Source organism: Natrix helvetica, assembly GCF_964273705.1.
Source record: "Natrix helvetica genome assembly, chromosome: 1".
NCBI classification, from domain to species: Eukaryota; Metazoa; Chordata; class Lepidosauria; order Squamata; family Natricidae; genus Natrix; species Natrix helvetica.
The window spans coordinates 19,442,177-19,462,439 of NC_138548.1; the positions used below are offsets into that span (position 1 = coordinate 19,442,177).

At 43.8% G+C, this 20,263-nt stretch overlaps 1 protein-coding gene across 2 annotated transcripts in view; it reads left to right on the forward strand.

Annotated features, from left to right (window-relative positions):
* The first annotated feature begins 10,751 nt into the window (after window positions 1–10,751).
* Window positions 10,752–20,263, forward strand: part of ANO8 (anoctamin 8) — a 106,611-nt gene continuing 97,099 nt past the window's right edge. For both annotated transcript variants that reach the window (XM_081958347.1, XM_081958346.1), the window contains exon 1: window positions 10,752–11,173. In XM_081958347.1, the coding sequence (XP_081814473.1) occupies window positions 11,065–11,173 (109 nt within the window). In that variant the 5' untranslated portion in view covers window positions 10,752–11,064. The remainder of the gene's footprint in view (window positions 11,174–20,263) is intronic.

The window sequence follows — 20,263 nt, forward strand, 5'->3', positions numbered from 1 at the left end:
CTCCGCGTGGTGAGAAGCTCTTGGAAGGTCCCTGGCAGCGAGTGGGTAGCCCTAAAATAGAAGAGCAGAAGCCGGTATAATTTTATTGCTGATTTATTTTAAATCTGTTACTACAATACTACGCTTCTACATTTTTTTGGCTTGCGCAAACCACATTGTAGCACCCCGCTTCCCCGCAGTTTTGGTGGTTTGCTGCAAGAAACCTACATTTTAAAAAATCGCCCTTCCGCAAAACAGCCGGGCATGAGAAACATAAATTTTATTATCCGAGGTTTCCTCTGCTGCTTGGCGCTGCAGGAGGAGGATGCTTTGAATCTTTATTTTTTTCCCCTCCAGACTTAAAACCGCGGAAATGACCGCTTACTAGGACGTGGCCGAGAGGGAGATGGAATGACAAGGTTTAAAATTCAAAGCCCCAAACGGATTTAATCTAGAATTTGCCAAGGATGTTTCAGAGGGGGTGGTGGTAAAATTATATATTTCACAAAAAAGCCTCCTCCCACTTGATCAATGCAAAAGTCATAACATCCTGATTTGGGCACGACCTTTTTCCTAGAAATACAAACTGGAGAGACATGAGGCTGATCATGATTTAAGCCAGGGGTCTCCAACCTTGGCAACTTTAAGCCTAGTGGACTTCAACTCCCAGAATTAAAGTTGCCATGGTTGGAGACCCCTGATTTAGGAGATGATTGTAGTGTTTGGGTGCTTAAAGCAGCTGTTGACTTTGCTGGCTAGGGAATTCTGGGAGTTGAAATCCACCAAGGGTTAAACTTGCCAAGGTTAGAGACCCCTGATTTAGGGGATGAGTGTAGTGTTTGGGTACTTAAACAGTTATGTTGGCCCTAATACGTGATGCAATTCACCTATCATGCTTTTTAGGCTAGCCAACTTTAAAATCTGGAGTCGGTAAACTAGAGAAAATGAGCTCATCTGACTATCATAGCTATTTTCATCTGCAGGCTTATTTAGTTTTGCTTATTCATTTTATTATGTATTTATTTGTGGGTTCCCAAGGAATTCAAGCTACAACCCAGCTTTTCACTGTGTTTTTATCTTTAAAACCACAGCCTCAGGTAGATTATTAGATCTGAGAAAAAAGTGATTCACCCATATATAAATATTTATGAGCATGAAAATTTGAGCTGGAATTTCCCTTTTCTATTCCAACGTGTCTTTTTAAAAATTGCTGGTTTCTCCCCTATCCTGCTTTTGGCTTTTATCCTCCTATATTGTGCTAGGATCTTACCTGTGTGAATGCATTGTTTCTGTGAAAAAGATTGGAGTAAAGTTGAGCAGGATTTTGTTTTAGAAACTTAACTACAACATCTCTATAAGCAAAGATTCTCAGTAGGTGGCAGCATGGAGTCACCCTTGGTTGATCTTTAAAAAGCTACCTTAAGCGGAATCAGACCTCTGTAGTGCCTGGATGGGAGGCCACAAAGAATCCAAGCTCTCTACAAGGTTGCCAAGCAAATAAAGACTAGCTGAAGATAAAGGCAAACTGCTTCCATATTGTTGCCAAGAAAGCAGCCTGACTGTAGCCTTAAAATCACCAGACCTCAAGCGTATTATAAGGGTGATGTTACCTTTTTAACCCAGTATTTCTCAACCTGGATAACTTTAAAGATGTGTGGACTTCAACTCCCAGAATTCCCCAGCTAGAGCCATGGAAGTTGAACTCCACACATCTTAAAGCTGCCAAGGTTAATAAACCCTGTTTTAACCTAACAAAAATCTTGGAAGATGCTCCAATTATTTCCTTATTGCAGAAAAATGGGAATGGAAAGTTTTATGTCTCATAAGGTTTTATTGGGGTGGCTCAGTGGCTAAGACGCTGAGCTTGTCAATCAGAAAGGTCTGCAGTTTGGCGGTTCAAATCCCTAGTGCCGCATAACGGAGTGAGCTCCCGTTACTTGTCCCTGAAAGCATGTAAAAATGCAAGTAGAAAAATAGGGATCACCTTTGGTGGGAAGGTAACAGCGTTCCGTGCACCTTCGGCGTTTAGTCATGCCGGCCACATGACCACGGAGAGGTCTTCAGACAGCGCTGACTCTTTGGCTTTGAAACGGAGATTAGCACCGCCCCCTGGAGTTGGGAACAACTAGCACATATGTGCGAGAGGAACTTTTACCTTTAAGGTTTTATGTTTGAATTGAGTATCTATCTTTAACTTTCCAAATTATTTTGAGAGCAGGATAAAGCTTGGAATAAAAGGAAAGTCCAGGCAATGGAGATGAAGTTATGACATGAAAACTGAGATAAGAATGCATCTAATTTAGGAAAGTGTAAATCCAGTGTCAGACACAAATAATCAGAGGCGGCTTTTCTTTTTAAATCAAATTACAGCCAAGGCCACCATGGTACTGATTATTTGTATACAGCACTGTCGGAGGTTCTTTTAAACTAAAGGTAGTCCTTGACTTATGTCCACAATTGAGGCCTAAATGTCTGTTGCTAAGCAAGACAGTTGAGTTCTGCCCCATTTTATGACCTTTCATGCCACAGTTGTTAAGTGAATCACTGCAGTTGTTAAGTTAGTAATATGGTTGTTAAATGAATGGCTTCCTCCTTGACTTCGCTTGTCAGACGGTCGCGAAAGAGGATCATATGACCAAGCATGAAATCCTCTTATTTTTGCTACCGGTTCTGAATGATTGCATGGCCACGAGGGACGTTGCGATGACCATTAGTGCAATGTCCAGTCATAAGTCCCTTTTTTGTGTGTCATTGTAATTTCAGTCACTAAACAAATGGTTGTAAGTTGAAGGCTACCTGTATACTCAGGTCATTGGACTCCAAAACCCCAGAACGCCAAAACAACCACACAGGTCTCTAGGTCAGTGATGGCGAACCTATGGCACGCGTGCCACAGGTGGCACGTGGAGCCATTTGTCAGGGCACGCAAGGCACTGCCCTGTCAGCTGGCCAGCGCGCACCCTTTTTAAAGCCATTTTTCGCCCTCCCCAGGCTCCAGAGGCTTTATAGGAGCCTGGGGAGGGCAAAAAGAGTCGCCCCCTTGCCCCCCCGGAGGCCCTCCGGAGGCTTCATGAGCTTCCCTCAAGCCCTACGGGCAAACCGGAGGTTCAGGAACAGACTTCCTGTTTGCTCAGAGAGTTGTTTTGACTGCCCCGGAGGCTTCAGGGAAGCCTCTTGAAGGTCCCTGAAGCCTTCAGAGCGCTTAAAATGACCCTCCAAATAAACTTCCGGTTTGCTCGGAGGGTCATTTTGACTGCTTCAGAGGCTTCAGAGAAGCCTCCTGAAGGTCCCTGAAGCCTCCGGAGGGCTTCCAGGAGGGGCGGGGGAGTCTGTTTTCGCTCTCCCCATGCTCCTATAAAGCCTCTGGAGTCTGGGGAGAGCGGAAAAAGCATGAAAAAAATGGGGTCGCGCCTGTAGTGCGCGCATGCACACTGGGGGGGGGTGTTGCGCATTGCATTATGGGTGAGGCACGCCTGCACACGGCCCCCCTGTGCTCCCCCCACTTATGGCACTCGAGCCAAAAAAGGTTCGCCATCGCTGCTCTAGGTGCTCAAAGGCTAATACTTAACTGCCTGCTACTCCACTCTTTCCTACTTCTCCTGTAGCTCCTATCACTGCTCCTCCACCACTATAGATTTACAACAATTCATTTAGTGGCCAAAGTTGCAATGCCACTGAAAAAAGTGAACGTATGACCATTTTTAAGACTTTAAGACTGTTGGGGCATCCTCATGGTCACATGATCAAAATTCAGAAGCTTGGCAACTGGCATGTATTTATGACCGTTGCAGTGTCCCTGGACCATCTGTGATCATCTTTTGCAACCTTCCGAGAAGCAGAGTCAAAAGGGAAGCCAATGACTAAACAATTGCAGGAATTCACTTAACAACTGTGGGAAGGAGGGTCATAAAATGGGGCAAAATCCGCTTAACTGTCTCACTTAGCAACAGAGATGTTGGGCTCAGTTGTGGTTGTAAGTTGAGGGCTACCAGTATTCCTTCTGAGTCCTACTCCTGGAGAACAATCTATTTGCCTTCGGCTGCTTCAGGCTTCGCTTCCATAACCAAACCACTTTTCCTCCCACTCCAAAATCACCATACCCAGCTGCCTCTTCTCAGCTTTTATAGGCACCAGTTGCTGTACGGGCTAGGGAGGTCTTAAAGGGACAGGGTCCCAGCAGCTCAAATATTGGTGGTTTTGCTGACAGGTTGCCCTCTCTCAAATACCTTTTATTTTATTAATGCAATGCCATTATCAGTGGTGGGATTCCAATTTTTTTACTACTGGTTCTGTGGGCGGGGCTTGGTGAGCGTGGTATGGCGTGGCTTGGTCGGCATGGCAGTGGAAGGATATTATAAAATCCCCATTCCCTCCACCCGCTAACCTGCTTTCCAGCTCTGTTCTCCTGTGCAGGGCAACAGAAGAAGACCCAGCTGATCACCTGGGACTCCGATCAGCTGGGACTCCGGAGGCAGTGAATAGATGGGGGCGAGGCCAGCCAGAGATGGTGTTTGCCGGTTCTCCAAACTACTCAAAATTTCTGCTACCGGTTCTCCAGAACTGGTCAGAATTGGCTGAATACCCACTTCTGGTCATTACCAAAGAAGAAGCTAAATCTTTTACCTCACCATCTACTTTGATAGTTTTTCTGTCACCTGTGAAGGAGCAGTGTGTTCGGCTATTTCATGGTTTAATCATGGTTATCAAATAATTATAATTGGCCATACAAAGCCAAAATCGAATGACATAAGTCACAGTTTCTGAATCAGGCCTCGAGATCATTACTTCAGAAAATGCTCACGGTAACTCTTAACAGGAAGATTAGCCTAGCCACGCCCATTATTCTACTACGGTATTTTTTTTTAAACGGCAAATGTAAGATGTTTGGATTTCAACACCCCAAATCCCCCCCCCAACAAGATTGGGGCCCTTTTGTTGGTTTATAATGAATTAAACGACCATTATGAAATCTATAATGTTTTGAGGTTTCATTTAAACGTTCTTTGCTGTTTTAATTATATTTTTTGGGAGCTGCCTGGAGCTAAAGCACATGTTGCATAAATACATTTAATGAATAGTGGGGGTGCCTATAGAACAGTGTTTCTCAACCTTGGCAATTTTAAGTCCCGTGGACTTCAACTCCCAGAATCCCCCAGCCAGTTGGCTGGGGAATTTTAGGAGTTGAAGTCCACAGGACTTAAAAGTTGCCAAGGTTGAGAAACACTGCTATAGAACTATCTGATGCCATGATGGCGAACCTGTGGCACGCAGTGCCCTCTCTGTGAGCACGTGAGTCATGTCCCCAGTTCAGCTCCACTGCACATGCACATGCGCCTCCCACCGGCCAGCTGGTGTTCGGGTCTCTATCGCGCATGTGAGGTGGCACACGTGCATGCGGGGGAGGGGGGTGCAGGGGGGTGCGTGCGCATGTGCAGGGGATGAGTGTGTTGGGGACGGGCACATATGTGCGGGGGCGGTGTGCATGCATGGTGCGCATTCATTGCATGTGGGGAGTTCGGGCACGCGTGCGTCGTTTTGGCCACTCAGTCTGGAAAAGGTTAGCCATCACTGATCTAATGTGTAGTTTAATTGATGTTGGGAGCCAGAATTCTCCAACTGGTATCTTTGGAGTAAAGTTTGTAACTAAAATAAGTCTGGCTGAAATTTTGTTAGTTTCCTCCTAATCCTCAAAGATTAATAATCAGTGATATATACGCATTTGGAATGAAACAACTCGCTGCAGCCAACTCACCACAGCCAACTGACGATGCAACAAGTTTAGTAATTGTTCTGTACCAAATATCGGCCTTTCTAATGATCGTTTTTTTGTGTGTAAAAGAAAGGCACACTGCATGTAGGCAGTGGAAATGAATAAAAACATTATGTGGTTGTAGTACTTCTTTATTTGTTTCCTAGAGGTTTATACTGCATTTATTATAGGTAGTCCTCAAGTTATGAGTACAATTGCACTCAAAAATTTCCATTACTAAGTGAGACGTGTTAATTGAATTTTTGCTCCATTTAATGACATTTCTTGCCACAGTTGTTAAGTGAATCACTTCAGTTGTTAGTAACACGGTTGTTAAGTGAATCTGGATTCCTCTTGACTTTGCTCATCAGAAAGTCACAAAAGGTGATCACATGACCCCGGGACACTGCAACCATCATAAGTATGAATTGGTTGCCAAGTGTCTGAATTTTGATCACGTAACCATGGGGATGCTGCAATGGTAGCAAGTGTAAAAACCAGTCATAAGTCACTTTTTCAGTTCTGTTGTAACTTAGAACAGTTCAACAACTTTGAACTGTTGTGAGTCGAGGGCTACCTGTACTTTTTCAGTAACTCAAGGAGGTGATCATGAATAATACAAGTATAGGTAGCCTTCTACTTACGACCACAATTGAGGCCAAATGTTATGTTGCAAAGCAAACAGAATGACACTATTACATCGTAGCAGACAAATCATCATTCCCCCCCCATGTTTTAAATGACAAAGACATATGTGTTACCTTGACATTTATTAGATTATATATAGTAGCATAATATGATACTCTAAGAATCAATGAACTGTAACTAACAAAATCTTATCTATATATATATAAAAGCGAAATCACGAAATCTCCAGAACTGTAAAACCTACAAACTTGAAATTTGGCACATATATTCTTCTTGGCTTCTAGGTGCCTGCTAATAAAGGATTGTTCGGAATGACCATCAGATCATTAGTACTTCTAATATTATTATTAACACGCTTGGATGCTAAAGAGTTAGATGTTCTACTCCCCCTCCCCACCTGAAAAGAACTCTGTTCCAACTGCCACTTGCGCATGGGCATGGCCAGCACGTGACTCCTCTGGCCTGCGGGCTGGGAGTTTGTCTAAACTCTACTCCCCCTCCCCCCCTTAAAACGCTCTGATGCTAAGGAGTTAGACATTCTACTTCCCCATCTCACCTGAAAGGAACAGAACGGGATAACATAGGAGAAGCTTCTGTGGTGCAAGCCTGAGGGAGAGAAGGGGATAGGAGAGGATCAATGGGGCCAGCCTGATGGAGAGAAGGGAATAGGGGAGGAGAGGCTTCTATGGGGCAAGCCTGAGGGAGAGGAGTGGAGAGGATAGGATCAGTGGGACAAGCCTGAGGGAGAGAAGGGGAGAGGAGAGGCTTCTATGGGGCAAGCCTGAAGGAGAGAAGGGGAGAGGAGAAGCCTATCGTAACTACTCATTAATTTATCAAGCTCGATCACATAGTTCCGTAGCGAAGCAGAGTATCCAACCGACTAGTACAATATATTGGCAAAACCATTTCTATATGGTACAGATAGCTCTTGACTTACAATCATTCATTTAGTGACCAAAGTTACAATCGTAGGGAAAAAATGACTTAGGACCTGACCTTGCACTTACGACCATCATAACATCCCTTGCGGTCACATGATCAAAATTTGGACGCTTGGCTACCACCATGTATTTAAGATGGCTGCAGCGTTCCAAGATCATGTGATCACCATTTACGGCCTTTCCCGCCATCTTTCAATAAGCAAAGTCAATGGGGGAAACTGGATGCACTTAATGATTGCCTGATTCACTTAACAAATGCAGTGATTTCCTTAATGACCATGGCAAAAAAAGGCATAAAACCGGATGCGATTTGCCTAGCATCTTCTTACTTAGCAACGGAAATTCTGGTCCCAACCTTGGTTGTAAGTCGAGGACTACCTATAAATACTTCTGAGTGATGCTTGACTCCTGATAACTGCATATTCATGGCCATTGGCAGCAGTGCAGGTAGTTCTCGACTTAAAACAGCTCATTTAATGACCGTTCAAAGCAGTGGTGGGTTCTGGATCCCGTTCCAACAGGTACAGGATCCAGCCCAGTGCCGTTCACATGGGCGCGCGCATGCGTCTTGCCGCCTCCGCGAGCCTCCGTGACGCTCCAGCTGCTCAGCGGAGTGTCGCGCAGGCGCTGTACGCCTGTACCGGGGCGTACCGCCTGCAACCTACCACTGGTTCAAAGTTACAATAGCACTGAAAAAAGTGATCTATGGTCTTTTTTCACACTTACGACCATTGCAGCAACCCCCCTGGTCACATGATCAAAATTCAGACCATTGGCAACTGACTCATATTTATGACTGTTGCAGTGTCCCTGAGTCATATTACCACCTCTTGCGACCTTCTGACAAGCAGAAGTCAGTGGAAAAACCAGATTTACTTAGCAACTGTGTTACTATCTTAACAACTGCAGTGATGCACTTAACAAGTGTGGGAAGTACAGTCTGGAATGTACTGTTATAGCAGGGGTGTCCAAACTTGGGAACTTTAAGACTTGTGGACTTCAACTCCCAGAATTCCCCAGCCAGGCTGGGGGATTCTGGGAGTTGAAGTCCACAAGTCTTAAAGTTCCCAAGTTTGGACACCCCTGTGTTATAGAGACTAATCTGATCTTGAACCTAACGACGGCAGCAAGATTGTTGGTGGCGCAATACTGGAAGAAGGAAGAGTTGCCTACTATCCAAGAATGGACATTAAAACTAGCAAACTTAGCAGAGATGGCCAAAATTTCAGCGTATTTGAAAGATCATTCGGATGAGAAGTACAAGCTGGATTGGACAAGATGGATTGATTATATTCAAAACAAATACCGGACTAAAAAAATTCAGTTAGCTTATGAATGAAGGCATAAAAGATACTACAATTTATTCAAAGTTAGTTTAATAAAGGAGTTAAAGCACAAGAATAGTAACATGTTAAAATTAGTTAGCTTACGTTAGCGTATGGTTGTTAAATGTTTATACCCTGTACTTTGCTCTGGGAGGGAAGGGGGGAGGGAGGGCGGAAAGAGGGAAGGGGTGATAATTGTAAAATTTATTAAAAATTTTAATAAAAAAAACCTGTGGGAAGAAAGATCGTAAAATGGGGCAAATCTAAATTAACAACTGTTTTGCCAAGCAACAGTTTTTTTGTTTTGCTCGATTGTCATTGTAACTCAAGGACTACCTGTATATTCTAGATTATTAAACCATTCTAGGACATTGAATGTGGGACGCCGTGCCTTTCCAACCTCCCTCAATTGTCATCGTAACTCAAGGACTACCTGTATGGAGTTAGTTTGCTACCGTTTTTCTCAATTTCCTAGTCTAGAGATTTCCTGGTGGTCTAAACTGCTATCTAGGTTCAATCCTGCTTACCTTTTTTGATATCAGTTAGATCAGCTGGATCTTGAAACCATCCATTTTATGATGTCAAGTGCCATATTTCTATGGTTTTTGAAATTATATCTACACCAGATGAATTTCCCCATTCTTTCCCAAGAGCTACTAATGTTTTCTAGTTTCTTATCCACCCAAAAATCAACTTCAAAGTGGTGACTTCACTTCTTTCACATTTATTGTGAGGTACTTTATAAGGTAAAGTACCTTACAATAAATGTAAGGATGTGATGGCTCAGTGGCTAAGACACTGAGTTTGTCAATCAGAAAGGTCAGCAGGTCGGCGGTTGGAACCCCTAGTGCCACATAATGGAGTAAGCTCCCGTTACTTGTCCCAGCTTCTGCCAACCTAGCAGTTTGAAAGCACATAAAAATGCAGGTAGAAAAATAGGAACCACCTTTGGTGGGAAAGTAACAGCATTCAGTGTGCCTTCGGCATTTAGTCATAGCGGCCACATGACCACGGAGACATCTTTGGACAGCGTTAGCTCTTCGGCTTTGAAACGGAGATGAGCACACACACCCTACAGTTGGGAATGACTAGCACTTATGTGCGAGGGAAACCTTTACCTTTGCCTTATTTATAAGGCTATTTTTTAAAAAATCAGCAAAAGGAATATTTATCTCTAGTTACACCTGTTCTGGAAGGAGTCTAGAAATAACTGCTTGACCTTTAGGATGTGAAGTTATTTGAAGTCAAGTCAAGGCAGGGAAATAAGGATGGAGGACATGAAATGCAAGGATTTAGAGGGAACCCTGGCAATAAGTGTGGTACAGATTAAAGAATTCCCTGAAAGAATGGAATACCTAATCCAATTTTAATTTTAAACTGGGACTACACCTTTCTCAACCTGCTCTTTCTTTTGTGGATCCAGCCACTTTTTCAAAATCTTTTACTGTTTAGTAACTACCCGCCACCGATTTAGGAAACCCATTAAAAACAGACCCCTGAAGTATGTGGAGCATCATTTTTAAAGAAGAAAGAAACCTCCATCATGCAAGCTTCATAAAATTAATTTGTCGAAAAGTTCAGTATTGTGGTAGACAAGAGATCTATCCTCAGCTATTTATAGGAAGTAGAACATCTATATTCAAAGGCAGCCAATCTCTAAACTCTTCAGATAGGGTGACAAAAATATCTTCTTTGTCGCCATTGCCATTTTATCGCCATCATGGATTTACTGTTTGATTTCGATTCTGGGCTCTGTCCTAATTTAACCTCCTTTACTTAAAAGTCTGCTTTATCTATTGCCCTCTTTTCACTGTTCATTTATTTCAACCCCTGCTAAAAAAACAACAACCCAGTAATATCCATGACTAAATACGTTAATCTGAATGAAGGGTGTGTAGACCGCGAGGGGGCCAAATCCAATGTATATTTGAGAGAAATCATCTCAGATCCTGTGTGCTATTGTGGAGAACCGGGAAAGTATGAACAGTTCTTGCCAATGGATCCCAATTTAACCCGGGGCACGCTTGCTGACAGATGGCGCTCGGGAGTCGCAGGCCAACCTGATTATTAAACAGCTCTTCGCTTTCCCCCCCTCCTTTGTCCCTCCGTCTGCGCGCTGGCTGGCTCCGAGGCGCTTTGGGGCGCTGGATGCGTTAGGAAGGGCCATCCAGGGCAGGTGCCGCTCACCTGGGCCGAACAGGGAAGCACCTTTTCGGGCGTCCGTCGCTCCAGCCCGGCCCTGATGGCGCGCCGGCTGCCGCTTCAACCCAGCTCCGGTCCTGCGCTCGCCACCCTCCCGTCCTGGCGGCTGTGAGACCAGCCCCGGCTGCTTTCTTGGCTCGGATGAGCCGCCCGCATCCGGACGCCGCACTGCGATGCTGTTTTCCTGGCGCAGCCCTCAACCTTGAGCTCGGGAGCCACGATGCCAGGGACTGGGGCGGCAGGACCGGCGGCGAGCGGCCAGGAGAACAAGCGAGGCGGAGGCGCGATGGATGGTGAGGCGGCCGCGCCACCTGCCACCGGGGTCCTGGGTGAGTAAGCGCTGCCCCCCCCCACCCGGGGCGGCTTTCCCGGGCCGTGGGGTGGCGATGGCGGCGGGTATCGTGGGTAAAGGAGGATCGCACCGGCGGCTTTTCCGCCGAGGTTGCCAAGCGCGGACTTTTGTCGAAGTTGGGGAAGACTAGAGGGCGGCTGCGTCCCTCCCACGGTGGAAGAAACACCGGCTGCGGGGCGCCGGCTGGGAAGCCGCGCCTGTGCGGGCGTGGAAGGGGCTGCAGTCGCGCTGCCGCCAGTCTATTGTCTGGCAAGCGGGCGTGACTCCCCCGACCCGGGAGCCCACCGGCTTCAGTCGACGGATTGCTCGGAGTGGGGTGGGGAGGGAGGCCGTCCTCGACAGCCTGGTCGGGAGTGGCTGGACACGACGCCCGCCGCGCAGACACGGGCGCCTCGTGGAATTGTAAGGCGAGCGCCCGGACCTGAACCCCCTCGCGTCTCCTCCAGAGGTCAGCCGGTCTTCGGGGTGCAAGTGGGAGCGACCCTCTTCCGCCCCTCCGAAATTTCCGTCCCGCCGGCGGAGGCCGAAGGAGACCGGCCCTGCAGGTCCACTGCGGCGGAGGCCGTCCGCGCTGTGGCTTTGGATGACGCCGCCATCGGGGTGAGGGGGGAAGCTGCTTTCGGCGTGGTCATAGCGAGGGGACCGTAAAGGTTGCGCGGCGAGGGACTCTAAATTAACAGATGGACAGAGTTGGAAGGGACCTTACAGGTCATCTAGTCCAACCCCCTGCCTCGGCTTCTCCCAAAACCGCGCTTTCTAGACGCCCTGGACGTGGGCTGCGGGTGATGGGACTTGTAGTCGAGCGTGCCTGGAGAGCGCCGGCTCCGGAACGCTGATGGGAAGGAGCCTGAAATATTTCTTGAGCTGGTGCCGAGAGAGAAAACCCAGCCCTTGTAAGGGGGTGGGGGGCAGGACTGGGTTGGGAAGGAGGCCTCTCCCCTCACGGTGTACCTGCTGGAAACCTCCGGCCTAAACTCTGGAGAGTTTAGTGTATGTGCACATGTATGTGAGAATATTGAAGCACCTGGAGTTCATATATTGCTTGATATTTTAAAATTTCTCTAAAAAGGACTAGGTGCTGGTTCTGCAGTCCTAGTGACCTGCCCTATGTGCAACTGGGTTTATGTCCTTGGCTAGTTTTGCCTCAGTACAGTTTAGATACAACTTGTACACACAAAACACACACACACACACTTGTCCCATCATGTTTTTATACATGAGTTCTTCCAGGAGGATAAGCGGGATATAGAACTAACAAGTAAAGCAAAAAAACATTATTTCTTTCACAGGCCTAATCTTTCTTCAAGATTAGCAGGGAAAAACCCTGGGGAAAATCTGTGGGAAAGAGTTTAGGATGGGAATTAATCTGTTTGAGATATGATCCCCCTCCCCAAATATGAATTGAGAATCCCTGCAAAAAAGAAGTGCTTGACAAGAGGCAGATCTTTGTGCTGGATGGGTCACTTGACTTGTGTCAACTGCTTTCCTGGATAGCTAGAGTTCCCACTGTTTTAATGAAGCTTTTCCTGATCTGCTGCCCCTTAACTTGGTTGAACGTAAGTGCCTTAATTCCCAACTAGTAGGGCTTAAGGTATTGTACTTCAGCTTCCACAAATTATAGCCAGTACTGTACTGAACCTAAATCCATAATTAAAGCTAAGCACATGGCTTGGATTCATAAAGTTAAACCATATTTTTAGCCACAATGTATTGCATAAAACACACTTGGCTGGTTTCACACAATACATTAAATTATTAAAGACAGTGTGCTGAACCACTAGTAGTTTTAACCATTATTAGTTGCCTGAGCCGCAGTGGATGGATTCTTACAATGTATTAAGCCCTAAGCTACGGTTGACAAACTGTAATTGTACCTTATATCTGAAAAACCAAAACCTCACAATTACACAATTAGTGTAATATGTGTCTAGAATCTACATGTTACATTAAATTACATTAAATTGCCTAAGCATAAGTACCTCTGGAATAAAGATTTTTTATGAATAATTATTTATCACTGTCCCATTAGATGAAGAAAATTCTAGCAATACTAAACAGCTATTTCTGAGGACAGAGCCTCAGTGGGAGGTATATTAGTAGCTTTCTCTTACCCAACTTATTTTTTTCCCTAGTAATTTTTCATCCCACCGAAGTCCCAGCATGTAGTTAGCTCTGTGAGTTAATGAAGGAACTATTGTCCCTGAATAAAACAGTATAGAATCAAGCAAGATAAAAAGAAGTATGATCTCTTAGGCAGGGATTTTGAACCTGAAAATGGTTGTTTGAACAAAAAACAACTTACCGTGTTTGAAAAAATAAGTTTTGCAGTTGTGCCTTTAAGTATGTGCACTCTTGCAGATTAATTGAATTATCCAATTCTTTGGATTGAGTGGGCCCAGAAATACATCTTATTAATATATAAATTAATGTCACAAGCGAAATCTATTGGTGCAAATAGGAGAAAGCTCTCATTACCTAGATTCTAGCTAGTTAAAAGTAGAAAATGCTTAATTGGTTAAATAAAGCGGAGCAGCTGTACTGACGTGCTATATGCTGAGCTTGGTTGATTTTAACCTTGTGTAACATTTTAGCAGCTTAGTGTTTTGTCAGAATCCTAGCCTTTTGATTCAGTTTTGATTCAATATATAGTGTGAATCCTGAAAATGAGTTAACTCTGGATTCAGATTAAGCATGTTGTATGAATCCAGTTATGCCCTACAGACTTTGCATTGAAGTCAGCTGACATACATGAGAGTATGTGCACGTGCATATATTCTCACTGTAGTGCCAACCTCAGCCCACACTACAGCTGTGCCAAGGAGAGTTTGGGCACCCACAATGCCCAGCCTGTTTCTTTCATTGCCCGGAGTCAGCGCCCACAATCAGCAAAGACAGGACTCCTTTGTCAGAATCCCAATTCCTGTTGGACTGGCTGAGATGGGAGAATAATTTTTCAATCTTGAATCATTTCATCCTTTTCCCAGAATATTTCCAGCAAGTGGAGGCTGCAGTTCTGAATCCGTTTCATTGAGGTTGTATAACTTCTTAGCATAGCCTAATAGAAAAAAATTGAGCAAACTGTTAGTATGGGGAAGACGAGACAGACACCCTGAAAATTAGGAAAGGAGAAATAGGAGGTTGGTATTTTATGCAGCAAATATTTATTGTCTGGTTCTTCCCCCCTTATTTTGTAGTAGTATGATGTAGACTACTCTTGCATAGGGAGGTTCCATGTGGGTTAGATATCCTGAGGAAAAGCTGTAACAACTTAATTAAATGGATCAGACCAAAGTATCTGATCCTGCTTTTGGTAACAGTTAATTTCCCCCCCTCTCCTGTCAATAGTTGATATCCCAGAATGAAATATAGGATCCCTCCTTTACAATTTTAAAAGCAAGGTCCTCTAGATATATTGGATAACAATTCCAATGACATATGAGTAAGTGTGGTAGGATTTGTTTTCTAGCACATCTGAAGGGCATCAGATTGGGGAAGGTTTGGCCTAAAACCGTGAAGGTGAACCTATGGCACGAGGTGTTGTCCTACGTCAGCTCCAACATGCATGCCTGCGCTGGCCAGCTGATTTTGGCCCTTCCAGAGGACGGAGGAGGCCATTTTCATTCTCCCCAGGCTTCAAGAAAGTCTCTGGAATCTGAGGATGGCAAAAACCGGCCCAATGGGCCTACCGGAAGTTTGTTTCCGAACTTCCGTTAGGCCCGTTGGGCCAATTTTTCACCATCCACAGGCTCCGGAGGCTTTCCTGAAACCTGGAGAGGATGAAAAACAGCCCAATGGGCCTATCGAAAGTCTGGAGGCTTTACTGAGGCCTGTGCGCATGCGCGGGGAATGGAGTGCGTGTGTGTTGTGTTGTGCGCACATACACCGGGCGGGGGCATTGCATTATGGGTATGGTCATGCACGCACACACGCCCTTTTGGCACCAGAGCAGAAAAACGTTCACCATCACTGGCCTAAAGGATTCCAAAGATCTGCCAAGTTAAAATCTACTTAACACACAAAGAACATCTACTCCATCTGTAAACAGGATGTCTTGCATCCTGTTTCCAAAATGACTTGCCAGATGCCTCCAAGAAGCCCATTGGCAAGACATGAAATTTGCCAACCCTCCCTTTGTTATTTTCCTGCAGGGATCTATTAACTGGGAATAGATTTCCTTTGAACAGGGCGTTGCTGTTATTCTACGAGCATCAGTGTGATTAGCTTTATCTCCAACATGGCCCAATTTTATACAGTCGATCAGAAAGGAATTTTGCCCTTCCTTGAAACGGAGTACATATTGGCAGTAATCAAATATCTGTGTTGGACTCTCAGAAATACAAAATTACACATCCCTTAGCATCTCAATTCTAGACCGCATAATCATTTCTGAACGGAAATTGTAAAACAAAGAAGAATTTTTGTAGAGCAGCTGGTTGCGTGCCACAAACTGAAAAGAGAGGCACCCTAGAGTTCCCAAGAAGTGTAACTTTTTAAAGGAGCACATACATTATTTACAAAACACTCTGCCGTAAGAAGTGATGATGGGTACTATATATAGTAGATAAATCCACATTCTTAGTCTAGTTTTCAGTCTTTCTGGTCCTGAACATTCTCCTGGTTTAGGAAGCCTGTTCATCTAATTTAAGTGGGCTGCTGTTGTATTCATACAAAGGGTTGATATCAATTATTTCAAGATCACTAAACAGAACCTCCATATTTAGACATCGTATGTATGTGTGTGTGTGTGTATGTATGTATGCATGTGTGTGTATATATATGTCACCGTGAAAGACCGAAATTGGTGAATGTCGACATTCACCGGTGAATGTCGACACATACCAATTTCGGTCTTTCACGGTGACATATATATAACGAGTCAGCGTAACGCTTTACTTTTGCTTTTCAATTCACGGTCCTGGAAACTACTCGTTCTAACCGCACAGGATCGCAGGTTTAAAAAAAGAAGAAGTCCGCGAATAGAAGACGCTTAAAAGGAAGCGAGGAGCCGAGGTATTAGGGTAAGGGTATTAGGGTAAGGGTGTCGAGAGGATAAGGGTATTTAGCAAATATTTCGGACATACACCAAGCGACTATGTGAATGTCGACATTCACCGGTGAATGTCGACATTCACCAGATTTCGGACTTTCACAGTAACATATATATACACACACATGCATACATACACACACACACACACATACATACATTACGAACTTTCTTGTCACTGTTGCTAAGTGAATCGCCACAGTTGTTCAAATGATTGTTTAGTGAATCTAGCTTCCCCAATGATTTTGTTTGTCAGAATGTCGCAAAAGTTGATCGCATGGCCTTGGAAAACTTATTTATTTAAATCAATTTTATATGGTTACCCATCTCACCTAAAATAACTCTGGGTAGCATACAACAAAATAGTTAAACATAGTTAGATTTTTAGATTTTAACTTTTAAGAAACATATTTCTAAAATATCTAAAAAGCTATAGACCTTTAGAGCTTATCTTCCTTTGGTGCTAAGTAGCATTTGTTTCAATGGTTAAATGAGCCAAGTCTACAATATGTTTCTCTGTCTGGATTTACATGCCAAGACCGTGGGCTTAGGAAACTACACATGACATTCATGCATGCAAGGAGTTAGTCATTGGCCTCTGTTCTCTCTAACCTTTTAGCTTTGCAGCCTATGCACACGTGCCACAATTGGCATGTTTCACTTGTGGAGATGGGCAGTTACAGAAATCAAATAAATAAGTAAATAAATAAAATTGTGGCTTTTTGGTTATAGCCAGCCACAAATGTTTCTGCACAGGTATGCATGGATCCCCTCCAACACTTATAGGCAATGCTGCAAATTCTGGGAACTGAAGTTTCTTCACTCTGGAGAAGACATCTTATACCTCTGAATAACAAATACTAGGAATTGTGCAAACAATGTGGGGATTGGGTGTAGGGAAAGATATTGCCCAATACTTTGTTCTTGCTATCTTGGAAACAAATATAGGTAGTCCTCGATTTAGGACCACAATTGTGCTCCAGATTTCTGTTGCTAAGCAAGTCGGTTGATAAGTAAATTTTGCCCCATTTTACGTCCTTTCTTGAAACTGTTGTTAAGGAATCACCGCAGTTAATTTACTAATATGATGGTTAAGTGGATTTGGCTTCCCCATTGACTTTGTTTGTCAGATATTTGCAAAATTTATGACACTGCAACGGTCATAAATATGGAGTCAGTTACCGACCCTCTGGATTTTGATCACATGACCATGGGGAGGCTACAACAGTTGTAAGCATGGAAAACGGTTATAAGTCACTTTTTCCAATGCTGTTGTAAGTTTGAATGGTCACTAAGTTAACTGTTGTAAGTCGAGGACTACCTGTCGTAGTCAACAGTACTTTCAGAAAGAGTAACTAGGTGGTCTCTTTCCATAATCTATGGATTCCACAGTCAAATTGGGACTACAACTCCCATTATTCCAAATTCATGCTGACTAGATATTCAGAGAATTGCAATCCAACATACTCAGAAAGCAACATACTCTGAGCATACTCAGAGAGTGGGGAGAATTGAGTTTAGATGGACCTTTGCCTTTTGACTTCAGGGACTTGTTCTGATGATAGCTACAAGACATGTTTATTTGAAAGCATCCATTGACAGAGGCTGTATAACTCTGCATTTAAAATAATAATGAATACACAGGAAGTGGCAGAAGTAGGCTGATGTCTCATTTTTTTTGTTTTAGTTATAGATAGTCCTCGACTTACGACCACAATTGAACCCAACATTTGTGTTCCTAACCAAGACAGGTGTGAAGCGAGCTTTGCCCTATTTTACTACCTTTCTTGTCATTGTTGCTAAGTGAATCGCCACAGTTGTTAAAATGGTTGTTTGGTGAATCTAGCTGCCCCAATGATTTTGTTTGTCAGAATGTCGCAAAAGTTGATCACACGGTCCTGGGACACTGCAACCGGCATAAATGCATAAATACCACTTTAGAATGCCTTGGGAAGGCCACGCTTGGAATACTACGTTCAGTTTTGGTTGTCACGATGTAAAAAAGATGTTGGGACTCTAGAAAGAGTGCAGAGAAGAGCAACAAAGTTGATTAGGGGACTGGAGACTAAAACATAGGAAGAACGGTTGCAGGACTGGGTATGTCTAGTTTAATGAAAAGAAGGACTAGGGGAGACATGATAGCAGTGTTCCAATATCTCAGGGGTTGCCACAAAGAAGAGGGAGTCAAGCTATTCTCCAAGGCACCTGAGGGTAGAACAAGAAGCAATGGGTGGAAACTAATCAAGGAGAGAAGCAACTTAGAACTGAGGAGAAACTTCCTGACAGTTAGAACAATTAATCAGTGGAACAGAAGTTGCCTCCAGAAGTTGTGAATGCCCCAACACTGGAAGTCTTTAAGAAGATGTTGGATAGCCATTTGTCTGAAGTGGTGTAGGGTTTCCTGCCTAAGCAGGGGGTTGGACTAGAAGACCTCCAAGATCCCTTCCAACTCTGTTATTCTATTCTATTCTATTCTATTCTATTCTATTCTATTCTATTCTATCAGTTGCTAAGTGTCTGAATTTTGGTCATGTGACCACAGGGATGCTGCAAGAGTTGTATTTGTGAAAAATGATCATCAGTCACTTTCTTCAGTGCCTTTGTAACTTTGAACAGTCACTAAACAAATGGTTGCTAATTTGAGGGCTATCTGTATGGACTTGCTGTCGCTTTTCAGTGTGGCCATTATGGTAACCCTGATACGGCTAATCAGGCATGATGAAAGCCAGACTGGTGTAGTGGATGACGTAGTGGAGTAGGAGGCACAGTTTCTAGTTTCCTCTTATCACAGAGACCCCTGGACAATTTTTAACCAGTCGCTCTTTTTCCACTTTACACATTCTGAAAGAAGTTAATAGCAAACCGCTTTGCAATTTTGTCAAGAAAACTGCATGGACTTTTCCAGGAAGGCACCAGAAAATAAAAGGGTTAGTTTCTCTTCTCCCCATTTTAGCCCAACAGCGAAACTTTTATTTCTCAGGAAAAGGACTAGATAAAATTATTGCCAAATAGCGGGGTGTGATTCATACTCCAGGGAACCCTTGGGCCCTTTCTCTCAATTAACTACTTACTTAAGAAAACGAGTCCTGCTGGTCTTGACATATTTGCTTCCAGATGTGCTGCTCTTTGTAGCCTGTTGGCTTTGGGCCAGGTTCTGCCTTCACATCCAATCTTCTGCTGCTGCCTTTTCCAGTCTAGCTGGATTCTTGCCACACAAGCTTCTAGTCCTCATTGCTACATTTAGCAACAATACGCTAAAATTTCCTGGTTGTATGCCATCCTACTAGTTCCAGAACTAGTTGGGCATCCTAGAAGTTGGTGTCCTGACACATCTGGGAAAGCACTCTTGTTGGAGAATGATGTCCTAAAGTTTAGATATACAGGTGAACATGTGGCTGAAATTCTTCTGTTGAATAACAAGACAATTTTGGCAAAAACATTTCTGAAGATAATGATTAAAGGAATATAATAGTTAATTGCTTTTATAGCCAGTTCTTCTCCTGGCTATGTGGCACATATAATTCTTCCTTCCCAGGCCAACTTTGTGACTGGGCTCCCCATCACAATATGCCAGCAGTGAAATAATGGGAGAATTGGGGGCTACAGTCCTCACCTCAGGGATGTTGTGATGTTACTGGAAAACCTATTTATTTAAATCAAATTTGTATGGTTACCCATCTCACCAAAAGTAACTCTGGGTGCATACAGCAAAACAGTAAACATATTTAGACTTTTAGATTTCCTGTGGTCAAGTGAATTGCCACAGTTGTTCAAATGATTGTTTAGTGAATCTAGCTTCCCCAATGATTTTGGTCGTCAGAATGTCACAAAAGTTGATTACAAGATGAAAAACTTATTTATTGAAATCAAATTTATATGGTTACCCATCTCACCAAAAATAACTCTGGGTAGCATACAGCAAAACAGTTAAACATAGATTTTTAGATTTTAATTTTTAAGAAACATATTTCTAAAAGATCTAAAAAGCTGTAGACCTTTAGAGCTTATCTTCCTTTGGTG